The 12,947-nt window shown below is 50.0% G+C and overlaps 1 protein-coding gene across 1 annotated transcript in view; it reads left to right on the forward strand.

Moving 5' to 3' along the window:
- The first annotated feature begins 993 nt into the window (after positions 1–993).
- The window catches only part of LOC134043508 (chromatin remodeling regulator CECR2), a 92,574-nt gene continuing 80,620 nt past the window's right edge, over positions 994–12,947 (forward strand). Inside the window, exon 1 of the mRNA XM_062491908.1 lies at positions 994–1,179. Coding sequence (XP_062347892.1) covers positions 994–1,179 — 186 coding nt within the window. The remainder of the gene's footprint in view (positions 1,180–12,947) is intronic.

The following is a 12,947-nucleotide window of genomic DNA, read 5'->3' on the forward strand; positions in this document are numbered from 1 at the left end:
TTTTCCCCTAATACAATTCAAAACGGGGCAGCGTTGCTCTTCGTTTCCGAGCCAGGAGCAATGGAGGGTCTGGGAATGTGGGTGACACACAAATGTATCGCAGGGCACAGCAGCGTATCTGGCTCCTCGTGGCAGCCGTATGCGGAGAACAAGAAGCCCAGCTTGGGCTCCTCACTCGGAGGCACAAAGCAAGAGCAGAAGCCCTGGGGATTCCCAGGGGTTCACTGCACCAGGAGCCATCTCCGGCCCCTTGCCGGCAGCAGCCGGTGGCCAGCCAAGGGAGCGACACCGGGACCGGGAGCGCCGGAGCCGCCGCGTGCGGGAGCCCCGCCCCCACAGAGCCCCGCCCCTGGTGGGCGTGGCCGGGCGGGCGCCGGGGGCCTGTTGTTGTGATGAGCGCCGGCCCCGCCCCCTCCTCGTGCACGGCCGCGCAACGCCCCGCCCACCCCGCCCTCACGCCTTTTGTCACCTCCCGCGCCCCGCCCCGTCGGGCCCGCTCCGCCCCGCCCTCCACCCGATCGCGCCTTCCCATTAGTGCTCCCGCCCCGGGACACGCCCGCCCGCGTGCGGAGCCACGCCCCGAGAGGCCCACCCCCCCCCCCCCCCCCACACACACACGCCCCCCACCCCCCCCGCGCCCATCTGTTCCCGGCGGCGCGGCCGTTCGTGTGCGGGGCGCGGGCGGCGGCGGGGAGGTGGAGGATGAGGGCGGCGAGGGTGATGAGGATGGGCCCGAGCAGCGGCGGCCGGCCGCGGTAGGGGGGGCAGCAGCAGCGGCGGCAGCAGCAGCGCCCCCGCCGGCCCTGAGCCTCCCCGTGCGCGGGCGGCAGCGAGGGGGCAGAGCGGGGCCGCCGGGGGGCGGCCGCTGAGCGGCGTGGCGCCGGGGGGCGGGCGGGGCCGCAGCGCCGAGTGGCGGCGGCGGCGGCACACGCAGCCGCCCGCGGAGTGAGGGAGGCAGCGACCGAGCGGGCGGGCGGACGGCGGCCGCGGGAGATGTGCCCGGAGGAGGACGGCGGCTGCGGCGGCGGCGGCGGCGGCAGCGTAGCCGGTACCGGTGGCCCCGAAGCGGCGGCTGCGGTGGCGCTGGACGAGCTCCGCTCCTGGTGGGAAGTCCCGGCCATCGCACACTTTTGCTCGCTCTTCCGCACCGCCTTCCGTTTGCCCGACTTCGAGATCGAGGTGAGAACCCTGCGGACGCCGCGCCCCGTCCCGCCGGACAGCCCGCGGGCTGTGTCCGCGCCCCCGCTCCCGCTGCTCCCGCGCTGCCCGGGGGATCCCGCACGCCTCTCCCGCTGCCCCGCGATGTGCCGGGGGGCACCTCTCGGCCCCCGGCGAACAGCTAGATTCCGACGTGATGCAGCGCGAGGCGTTCGCTCCGCTTGCGGCGGACCCGGCAACTTCCCCGTCCCTCGCGGGCGCGCTCGCAAACTTTCGGCGCTCCCGTCCCGGGCGGCGGCGGAGCAGCAGCAGGAGCCCCCCGGCTCCGGGGCTGGCGGGGGTGCACGGCGGGGGCGGCCGCGGGTGGAGCGGGGCCGGGCCGCATTGTTCCGCCGGGCCGGTGTCCGCACACAAAGGTGGCGGAGGACGGACGCGGCACGAAGCCCGCGGTGGGTCCCCCGTGCCCAAAATGGTGGCGGCGAGAGGCGGGCCCGGCCCGGTAACCCCCCACCTTTCCCGGGGGTACCAGCGGCTGCTGCTGGGGGGTTTCCCCAGCCCGCTCAGCTGTGCTCGGGTCGGCTCCTTTTGTTGCGGGTGGGGGTCCCCACCTGGCCGGTGCCGCCGCGGGGTGCGGGGCGCGGAGGGTCCTGCCGAGCCTTTCTCCCGCATCCCGGCGAGGCTGGAGGGCTCCTCGGGGCACCGTGGCTCTCATTGTGCGGCTCAGCGGAGCCTCCGCCGGGGAATCGACGGTGCCTTCACCACCGCCCCTGTCCCCCGCGAAGGGAACGCTCTTGGCTTTCGTACCTTCTTGCCTGTTTTCCGATCTAACTTTCTTGTGTGGCATGTTTGTTTGTTTGTTTTTTGTTGTTGTTGTTGTTTTTTTTACTTAATTCTTATTTTTATGTGTGCCGCTAATGTCCCGTAAATATTTTCTGCGCCGGCTACAAATGTTACAAACAAAGTGTGTCGTGGTAGGAAATCTTTTGTGCTTGCTGTGAAAAGCTATTCTTGCCAGCGCGTTGGCAATAAACCGGGTGAATAACGTGGTGGCGTGTGTTTTTTAAAGACAGTAATTGCCCCGTGAATGCGAATTCCAAAGATGTTTAAAAGTTCAGTGGGATGCGCGAAGCCCTAAAGAGCAAAATTCCTCGAGCAGGATGTGAATTTCTGAAGAGGGGGAATCCCTTATGCGGTACGAAATCTTGAAAGGGGATGAGATCTCTCAATGATGCAACTTCTTGCGAAAGAGAACTCCCCTCCCCCTCCTATTGATGCCAAACCATTAAAGGGGGAGGCTCTCCGGGCCCAGCAGCGCAAAGTCTTGAAGGAACCTGAATTTACAATGATAAAAGGGCCAAGGCACTAGCCTTTCACCTTTGGAGGCAATTAGCATCTGGCTTGCTTCACAAATGAAGTAAATGTGGGCTCCCCTTTGGTTCCCGGAGCACGCTTAGGCTGGGGGAGTTAACATCATCACTCGGAACAAATTAACTTGCTTTTTTGGGGGGAATGCCCGGGAGGAGGAGGAGGTGGTGGAGTGCGGGCGCATTGGTGCTGCGGGTGCTGCAGAGCAGAAGCAGCACGCAGAAAAAACATCGCCAAAAAATTCCGTGCACGTGGATGGCCTGCAGCCTTTGGCAGAAATGGGTTTCAAAGCGTGGCGTTTGTCCGTGGGTCGGTGGAAATTACAGTGAAAATCGGGATGCTGTGAGAGGATGGATGCGGCTGTCAGAACTCTGCTCCTTCAGGCACGTGGAGTAGATCTCCTTCCCCGGCAGAGTGTGAGCAGCCGAGCACAAGTAGTTTTAAAAGTTGCTGTTCATTGAAGCTCACCATCTTGTTACCTCTTGCCTGGTGTAGTTGTTCCAGTCTCACCGCTGGTTTCGGGGATATCTGGGAACAGATCTTAGCACAAAGAGCTTGCTCAAATAGTTCACAGTTTGAAACCAATGGCCAGTGATGGGACTTTTTTCTAAGAGTACTGCTCTGTGTGTTTTTGTTTCCTTTTTTTTTAATTATTTTTTTTATTTGTGCTTTATTTAGCTGCCTAAAGATTTCTTCATGATTTTGGACTTAATAATACCAGTGCCCCTTCTGGCTGGTCTCACTGCTACCTCTGAGGCATGCTTGAGTTTCAGGGGTGTCTGAATAAATTGGAGGTGGCTGTTCTAGAGGTTTGTGGAGATGCCAGGATTTAAAGCACATGTTAGGGGGAAATAAAACTATAGCTAGCCATAAAAAAATGAATCTATGCTCATGTATGAATTGTATTTTCTTGCTTTAGCTTTGGATATTGTGGAGAAGTGTGCTTGTGGCTGAATACCAATGGACTGGGGAATGCCCCTTCCCTCAAAAGTTGCTGCCCCTCATGAGTAACCCAGGGGTGATTGCCCCAGTCCATGTGGGCACAGAGTAAAATGGGCGCTTTGAGTGAATCTGGGTATGTAGAAGATAAAATGGAGATCTCAGGTTCAGAGGGTTTCAGCTGGAGGATGTTCATGCTCAAACACCTTGAGCTTCATAGCTAATGTTTGTCTAACTCTGCCCACTATATCTAAGGGACTGGATGCAGCTGTCTCTTCTTGGATATTCTCTTCTTTCTAAGACATGTGAGCACGTCTGAGTTTAAATTCTGGTTGGTGGCACTTTTTTTGGTGTTTATCTGATACCAGTGTATCTCCGGGGGGAGTTTGGTGCTAAACTCTTACAATATCGTTAGGAAAGACAGAAGGTTTAAACAACCTTTAATTCTGCTTGAAACAGATATCCCCTGCTTTGACTCTCCCTCCAATTTCAGCAAGCAGGTTAGGATTTCGCTGCCACCATCCTTGCAGTCTTCAAGCCTGACCAAACCTGATCTTCCAATTTGTGGTGTTCTGTTGGTAATTTTTAAAAAGCTCTAGGTATTTTTTGTTTTTCTTTCCCCACCCTCTTCCTCCCCTGATATTTTTTTTCTTCTGGTGGGTCTGTCCATAGCTAGCTGGAAGGCTCTGTAATGATAGGCCATCTGGACCCATCCCTCCTGTGCTGAGCAGATTTGCTGAGGGTATTTGAGAAGTTGGGAGCCTTTAGTAGTCTAGAGAAACCGAATGGAGTTTTTTGTTTTGTTTTGTTTTCCTTTTCACTTTTTAAATGCAAACCCTTTTCCCTCTACTTATTGGCCCAAAAGAAAGTGAAGCTTCCAGGCTTCGAGATGCAGGACTGCCATCAGCATCTGGATGGCAGAAACCTGGGAAGCAAATGTTTTAATTTTTTTTTTCCTGGACCGGTGCATAGCCAGAGACTGCAGGGGAAGGGGTGTCCAAAAAGAAAGAGGCACATCCATCAGGCTGAACTCTGGGCATTGTTTGGGGAGAGGGTGGGCACAGCTGGCCCTCATGCTGGCTCTGGCAGATGCAGGCGCCTGGGTTCCTCTTTTTAAATCTCTGTTGCAGCATCACCCGCCAATGGACTCAGGAGGGGTTCAGCTACCGCCAGCAGGTCAAAAGTTCAGTGGGACAGAAGCGGGTACTTTGGGACGTGTTCAGCTTCATGCCGTGTTTTTGCATGGATCTGAGGATGGCAGAGAGCACTTCTGCCTTCTGGGGTGGGTTGGCTTTTTTTTTTTTTCCTTCCTCCCGTTTTAAATGGCTGCCTTGTCAGCCATCTGCTGTACAAAACTTTCATGCCTCTTCCAAAGTGGTATTTTGGTTGTGTTGGCTTGGTTGTCATAGCGTATTTCTTGGTGGTTTGTAAAATCACAGAACGGGTAAGGTTGCAATGGATCACACTGGGTCATCTGATCCAACCTCCCTGCATCACACGAATGTGCATCAGTGAGTTTGTCCTTACCTACTCTAACAGCACTGTGGCAGGAGAAGGTGTGGCTGTGTGGGGTGTGTCTTTTTTTTTGGTTGTCATTGCTTTGATGGACAGAAAGGATGTTTTCCACAGTCAAGTTAGTGCAAGTGATGATAGGGAGTGATTTATTTCCCTCTTCAAGACTGGAACACCTCTTGTACTTGTCAAAGTATCTGCTGGCCATGTGCCCTTCCTCTCTGCAACTGAAATATCCTCCTGGCAGCTATAAGGGTTGTTTGTATCAAAAATATTGGGAGAATATTTGACTTTTTCCACCATATTTCAGCACAACTTGAAAACACTGGACAGGAGCCAGTGTGGTGTGGCCACACTCTTTGGCATGTGCTCTCAGGAGCTGTGGACTCAAACATTTAGGAACTTCTGCCTGGGTAGGTCGAGGGGAGGTGACTTTCCAGAATGTGCTTGAAAATAGTAAAAACATTGTTGTTAACTTAGTTTATTTGGAAAAGGGGGAAAAGCCACATTACACAGGGAAAGCATAAATCTTTTCCTGTGGTTTTTAAAAGCACCTTTGGGCAAATTGCCTCTACTGTTAACTTCACTACAGCTTTAGGATGCTTTTCCTTGCCTCTTGCCCCTTCCTAGCACTTCAGGCTCTGGCTCTGCCTTTAGGTACATTCCTTCCCACCCACAGGCAGGGAGGGCACTGCTGCTCTTGCCTTCCTTTTTCTTTCTCTAGTGTGGTATCTCCATGCTGGTTCTTGAACAGGCTCTTTCTGTCAGGAATATTATGTGGCTGTTAGAAACCAGCAGCTGCTACTGCTCCCCCGGGTCCTAAGGAGGAGGAAGAGTGTGGAGAGAGGGAGGAGAGAGCAGAGAACAGGGTTTCTTCTATCTGTGCAAACCAGATACAGCTTTAAAAGAAAAAAAATGTGTGGAACAGTGTGTTAGAATCTTAATACTTTGAAAATAATTTTTCCTAGTGAGAACAGGATGGCCAAATATGCTCTAACCTCCACTGTCCTATCATGTTAAGTCCTTCTGAAAATTCTCTGTGGATCCCCTTCCTCTGCCCTTTGTGTGTGTCTCTTGTGATCCATGACACCAAAATGGCACAACCTTCCAGTTCTGCCAGTGGCTTGTATGGGGTTAATTACATAGACAGTAGGTTTTGGTACCCAGGTACAGCCTTCACCCCTCTATAGCTATTTGGGTCGGTGCTGCATTATTATTGTTATTACAGCAGTATATATGACATCTACTGGTGCCTCATCCTGCTCTATGATGGCCAGGTAGTTTCTGATCAGAAGAATTTAAAATCTAAGTGAAATCAATGCAGCAAGAAGGCACTGCACGCTGATGAAAATGTTGGTGAATTCGTATAGGTCAGCTATGTTCATCGAGGGTAGTTGTGAGTTTAAATGCCTTTTCGGTAGAATAGTTCAGTCATTAGGATGTCCATCCCTCTTGCCATTTGCCTGTTCACAGTAGGCAACATTAAAGTGGAAGGGAGTGGGCAGTGACTGAAGCAACAGCGAGCAATAGATCTGCTGACTAAAACTTCCCCCTCATGTGGAGCACTTTGCTTTAGAGAAACACACATTGTCTGAGGAAAGGTAGAGTGACTGGCAGTGCAGGGACAGGTGCTGTACAGAGAACAGACAGGGTTGGAAAATATTGTGGAATTCAAATATACTGAAAAGACAGTGTTGGTCCTGTTGGGTGGATAGACCCATTTATGGACCACTGTGTGAATTTGGGTGATATACTATGGTCACTCTGTGATGGCTCTGCTTACCCTGGTCAGCATCAGCTTCATCAGAGTAGAGGGTGTGAGCTGGGTGTTGTTTAAAAAACCCAACAAAATCAAGGGCTAATACTGGTTTTATGGTTCCTTCTACCTGTCCCATCTGCTATTTGATTCAGTTGCTGCAGTACCCCATCCCTCTCCCCATATCTGTTCCAGCACCACTTCTTAGGTTGCTTCTCCTCGCTTTTGCTCTTAGTTATTCTGTCCATAATAGAATCATTAGCACTACGTGTCAGTGTTGGGCTCTAGAGTTCATTGAGATTAATGGAGGGGGGAGACAGAGAGATACTTCTCAGAGCTGTTGTTTCAAGTGGTCTGCAAATTGGAAAGCAGTTTCCATTTCAAATGCAAGTCACATCTTTCCCAACTGTAGATCTTAAACTTTTACACAAGTGCTCACATTTTATATAATGATACTCTAGTGTAATTGCATAAAAAATACAAAGGAGCAAAAACCAGCAAAAAAGTAATAGGTAGTTCAGGAGACTGATACATGAGTTAAAACGTTATCTTAAACCTGTGAAAAGAAACAAGTAGTGAACAAGTAGTGACTGCACGAAGCCAAAGGGTGTCTGAACAATGGATAAGGAAGGTTATTTTGACAGCAACATTTTGAATGGATCTGAGTTAGGTGATTGGAGGGGGGGGGGTTGGGGAATGACTAGCAGTCGAAGGCAGAAGGGAAGGAGGAACACGATATGAATTTTAGAGATTTGATGGAGCACATGGAGCCTGATATTACAGATTTTATGTTGTGTTAGTATAGGGAATTCTTCTGCTGGCACAGCTGACACTGAAAATCATGCCTGGTGTTAGCTGAAGTGTTTGTGTACCCACAAGTTTAACAGTTTAAGCTGAGTTTATTTTAAGACCGATTTAAAATAATCAGGTGCAAGTCTTTCTCCACTAGAAAAAAAGAAAATGGTTTGTGTAGGAGCTTAAACATGACTTTGCAGTTTGCTTTGTTTAAGAAGAACCAAGTACTGCAAACAACCTGTGCCAATTCAATCAACCGATTTAAAACTCCTGCATAGGGCATCTAAATCTGGCCTTAAAAGTTTTTCCTTGTGGAGTTTGCTCTAACCAAACCAGCTAAAAGTAACACCTTTAAAGTGTTGCAACTTTATATGTGTAGACCTGCTTAACTGTGTTCTTTCTCTCCCAGAGCATAATGCCGGCAGAGCTGTGCCATTCTGCCCCTGGCATCTGTTAAGTGCCTGCATGAAGGGTGAAGAATTAACTTTTGTAATGGCAATGGATGCTTTCATAGCCTTCTTTCAGGCAAAAATCTCCTCTAGAAAAGGGCTATGGGCAGAAATGACCACAGCCAAGGAGTTAAAATTCCCGAATTAAAAGTTTATCATGTAAACGTTATTGTAGGTATGTATGAAATTTCTAAAAAAAATAATTTCCCCCCCCCCCCTCGTTACCAGAAGCAACAGCATCTGCTGTGGTGGTGGGAACAATGCAGCCTAGTGATTCCTCCTTCCTTACAGTAGAGAATCCTGTTAAACACACAAGGCAGTGCCTCAGAGTGTATCCTTTCAGCAGGCTTGTTCCTTTTAATGGGTGCCCATTCCTGGGGTCTCCATTGTTTCACCAACAATAGCACTAGGGGCAGCTGATTTGGTTGACAGAAAATGCGTTAATTTAACAGATCTATTCCCTTTAGCCGGGCTCCTTCCTATTGTGCCCCAGTTCTCCCCCAGTTCCTGGGGAGGAGGGCCTTGAGAGCAGGGTCTGTTAGGTGGAAGGCTCCTGCAATTAGGAGGGGTTTGCAGCCTTTTGTGTGAGGAACAGAAAACAGCTGATGGGGAAAAGTGGTGAGAATGCAGTTTGCTTACTGCCAGAACACTCATTTTTCTGCTTTTTGGAGGGGCTTTACAGACAGCCTTTACAAGGGATGGGGGAATAACTCGATGCTAAGTGCTGATGGCAGTCAAGGTTTTTGCTTTACTCAGAGGTGGTCTTGCAGACCAGTGTGGCAACTCCTTTCAGCACTGGCTCAACTTCTTGACAAACTCTTTATACGCTATAAATGCTTAGCTGAAACACCAGCTTTCTACTGAAAAAGCAAGGCTGCTGGTATTATCCCAGGTAGGACTGCTGAGAGCTGGCTGGGGAAAGCAGTATGTAAAGTTAATGCCAAATGATTTGATACATGAGGGGTGTAATGGTCCTCAGGGACCCCCTACCCTGGGCTAGGCCACCAGTTCAGTGTAACTTTTGGACTGGTCTGATCTAAACAGTGCAGGCTCTTCACCCTTGGGTGCACTTATACTGGTTCAGCTCTTCCCTGTAGTAACTCACCTTGGTTCAGTAACAGAGGGGGGTGTCTTTGTTGGTTTTTACATCAATGTGGTTAAGCAGACACGTTCAGCCTGGTGGGAAGGAGGGCACGTGCGCTGCTGAGGGGGCAGTGAAACACGAAGCTCTTCTGCTCTTGGGGGATGCCAGCTGCCAGAAAGGTCTTGGCTGCCAGAAAGAAGATCTCACTCCCTCTCAAGCCCTCACTTCAGCCACACTTCTGACTCTGTGGTTTGCCCCTTTCCTGGCACCATCCCAGCTGCTCACTGGATCCTGGCTGGGTTTTCGCAGGGGTTGTAATTCTGTGGTGGGAGCAGCACCTCCTGCTTCTGGTGGTTGCAAGCTGCTGGGTCCATCCACTTGTGGATCTTGAAATTCTAGCTGTAATTTCTTTCTGGTTGCTGGGGCTGGTGATGTAAAAGGAGCTCTGGAGGGTCTTTTTCCTCTTTGGTAAAGCCATTAATTCTCTGGTCTTTCTCTCCAGCTAAGCCTGCTGTAAAGGGGCTGGAGCTTTGTATGGCCAAAGGGTTGGAAGGCAGACCTAGTATTCTCTCTGTTAAGCCCTGTATGCAGAGAATTGCGTGGCAGCAAAGTGTTTATATATCCATAACACAAGGCAAAGAGGGTTGTGGTTGAAGGTTTTTGGTTTTTTTCTTGCTTGTTTTTTTTCTGTTCGTTTGTTTGTTTTAGGAGGCAAAGGGTGAGAGTTCACTCAAAGAGCTTGACTCTTAATAGAGCTTGTCATTGTTGCTAATATAAAACAAATGATAAGCATGGGAGAGGAGTCAAAGGCTCCCTCTTCTGGTGCTCTGGGAAGGTTGAAATACTGAAAAATAAGCAAGGAAAAAGACCCCTTCCCCTACTTTGTGGTATTTTGTGACCTCACTTAGGCCTAACCCTTACTGGCCCACCATGTAAGTGTTTTAATGTCTCCTAAACACCCAAACTTAACATCTCTCTGTGGAAGTGAAATGCATTTTGAAGTGTAAAATATGTTCTACCTGTAAGTAGAAGTGAGTCCTGGTTTCAGAAAGGTTCCCAATTTGAGCATGGAAAATGGCAGCTGTGCATGTCCCTGCATATGATGTTTCTCAGTGCTTCCCTTTGCTTCTCCTCGTTGCTGCACCTTCCTCTTGCAAAGATAATCTTGTGTCCTGTGCATTTCCTGGGCCATATGTGTGCATTGGCGTGTAAACATGTTTGGGATAATTGGAGTGGCCAAGTATGCTGAGCACTCCCTCTAGGAAAGCGTGTCCAAGGCTCCGGCACTCCTGTTGCTTTAGGTTGAGTCAGTCCAGAATTCAAAACTCATTAGTGGTTGATTGATGGAGAAATGTGCACAAGGGTTAGTACTTTGTTGGGAATTTTAGATGATTTTTCTAAAAAGCATTATATAAAGTGTAGTACTTGTGAAATGAATAGTATTTCAGAGCATTAGAGAAGGGACTCCTTTTTTCTTTCATATTTTTGTGCTCTTCAGTGGAGAGCTGGCTATCACATGGCTATTTTTCTCTGTGTTGTTAGTGTGGGCTCATGAGCAGAGTCTGGTGGAACCTGGGAACATCAGTTCTCAAGCTGCCTTCCCACAGCAGCTCCTGCCACTGTCACAGCCGGTAGTAAACCTGCTCGCCCAGATTAAAAACCGCAACACTTTTTTAAAAACACTTTTTTCTTTAAAGTGAGCTGTGCCTCACCAGAAGCAGTTCCCCTGGCCAGCTCCCTCCACAGCCCCACGAAAGTGTTGTACCAGCATGACTGAAGCAGTGGCACAGGAATGGAAACAGGCAGCGGGGAGGAGGGGAAGGGCTTTTTATAGCTGACACTTCTGCTGAAAGAAACGTTTATCGCACTGCAGCCCTGGGTAGCAGGTGGAGTGAGCCTGCACAGGTAACAAGAGGTCATGCAGCAGTGAGGGCACCTGGGGAAGAAACCTTATCAGTAAGACCCTCCCTGAAAGGGTTTTAGGCTATATCAAGCCTTGCTGCATTTCATTTTTTAATTGAACATTCTGGTTGGGAAAGTATTAATTTGGAGTTAGATGGTGAGCCTTTAAATTGCTCATTCTGTAGTCACTCCTGAATATGCAGCTGAAATCAGTTAAACTTTGCGGTAGCTGAGAGTCTTGTGTAAAACAATATTTGAGAGATTCAGGCTTTCTTTGAAAAAATAAAACAAACAAAAAAATCCCAAGAAAAAGGTTTCTCTGTGGCTCTGGTCACCCAACAATGCAGATATCTATCCATCAGGATTTGTTTGCCTATGCTGAAGAGGCTGGAGCAGCTTGCCTTGTCGGACAGGGCAGCCATGTAGAATAAACAGGGAATAGCAGTCTCGATTTCCTTTCTTTCAGCCTGATACAAGGTGCCGAGGCACTGAATACTATTTTGCCCTTAAGATAATTGTGAGTTGGAGAGGATCAAAGGGCTTGAGGGTTTTTTTTTTTGGTTGAAAGGGGATTTTCTCCATGGACAGCTGCAGTAGTGCATTAGTAGTGCAATGGATTATCTTTCCATGATCTGTAGGATCTCAACCAGCTATCGAGGGGCCCCACTGAAGGCTGCTGCTTGGGGGAGGCAGAGTGAAAGTCTCCTCTAGCAGGGAGACCTGTAATGCCTGGGAGCTCGGACCACTTGACTCCCCCTGCCCCAGCAGGGTGGGTGGTGCTGGATATTCTTAGGCGGCAGATAGTGCTGGGAGCATGAAGAAAGGGAGCCCAGCTCTCAGTCATGACTAACTACAGCTGATGCCCTGCATCCACCCTGCTCCCTAGTGGAAGTGCTTACTGAGGAATGTGAGAAGTGGAGCTGATTCCAGCTGCTGTGGCATCCCGTAAAGGGCAATGTGTAATTTGGGAGGGTGTTTCGAGTCCCTTGGTGGAACAAACTGCTCTCTGTAGTAAACATCTGACTTGCCAAATGCCCGGACTTTGTCATTTTGGGACGTTTTGGATGATGGCTGATCTGCAAGTAGCTGTGGCATGGAGAGGATGTCCCTGTACGTGCCTGGACGGGTATCTGTATCCTTCCTCTGCACTTTTCGCTAGGGGGAAGGCAACACATCTGGCCTGACTGTGGCAAGGGTGGCAAGAGGGGATGGAACAGGGTTTGGTGCTATCAGAGGTGGAGATCAGGTCATGCTGTGCCTCCCTGACCCGGTTTCAGGGCCGGGGGGATGAGGGGGCTGGAATGTTCAGGGCGGCAGAACTGTCAAGGAATGCGGGTCCCCAGGTGGCCACTGCAGTGGCTTGTGCTTAAGTCGAGCTGGAATTGCATCTGTGCTGGTTAATGAGTGCTGGAGCAGCCCTGCCCTGCCAGGTCCTCCTATGCACACCTCCTCAGGCAGCCAGTGGAATTCCACCGAGAGAGGGGTAACGATAGTATCTTAGGAGGTGTTAAACGCACCTTCCCAGCACTTTCAAAATTTTCTTTCAACTTTAAATGAGGGAAGCTTTATGGCTTTTTGGTTGGTTGGGTTTTTTTTTTTTTTTTTTTTGTTTGTTTGTTTTTTTGTGAATAGTGAAACGCAAGCTGGGATGAACCCAGTTTTGGATTTCAGGGCTGAGGGGTTTTTTGGGATAGGCAGTTAGAAAGACTTGTCTTTATTTTAAAAGCAGGACTGGTTTCAGAATTTAAGGGCTGCCATATGATGCTGTGTTGTTTTTTCCTTGGAGTAGCAACTACAGTTTATAATCATTGCCTAGTCCTTAGCCAGTTGGCAGGAAGACTGCTGTGAAGGGATTGATTATTAGTGGATGCTTCATTGTGCTGTCCAAGCCTGACTTTCTTGATCTAACCAGTTTCCTTCAGTTGGAATGGCTGTAGTAAGCAGAGAGAAGAGAGGGAGATGTGTCTCTTCCCTCTCAGCAGTGCTG

The sequence above is a fragment of the Cinclus cinclus genome, chromosome 4 (genome assembly GCF_963662255.1).
Source record: "Cinclus cinclus chromosome 4, bCinCin1.1, whole genome shotgun sequence".
Lineage (NCBI taxonomy): Eukaryota > Metazoa > Chordata > Aves > Passeriformes > Cinclidae > Cinclus > Cinclus cinclus.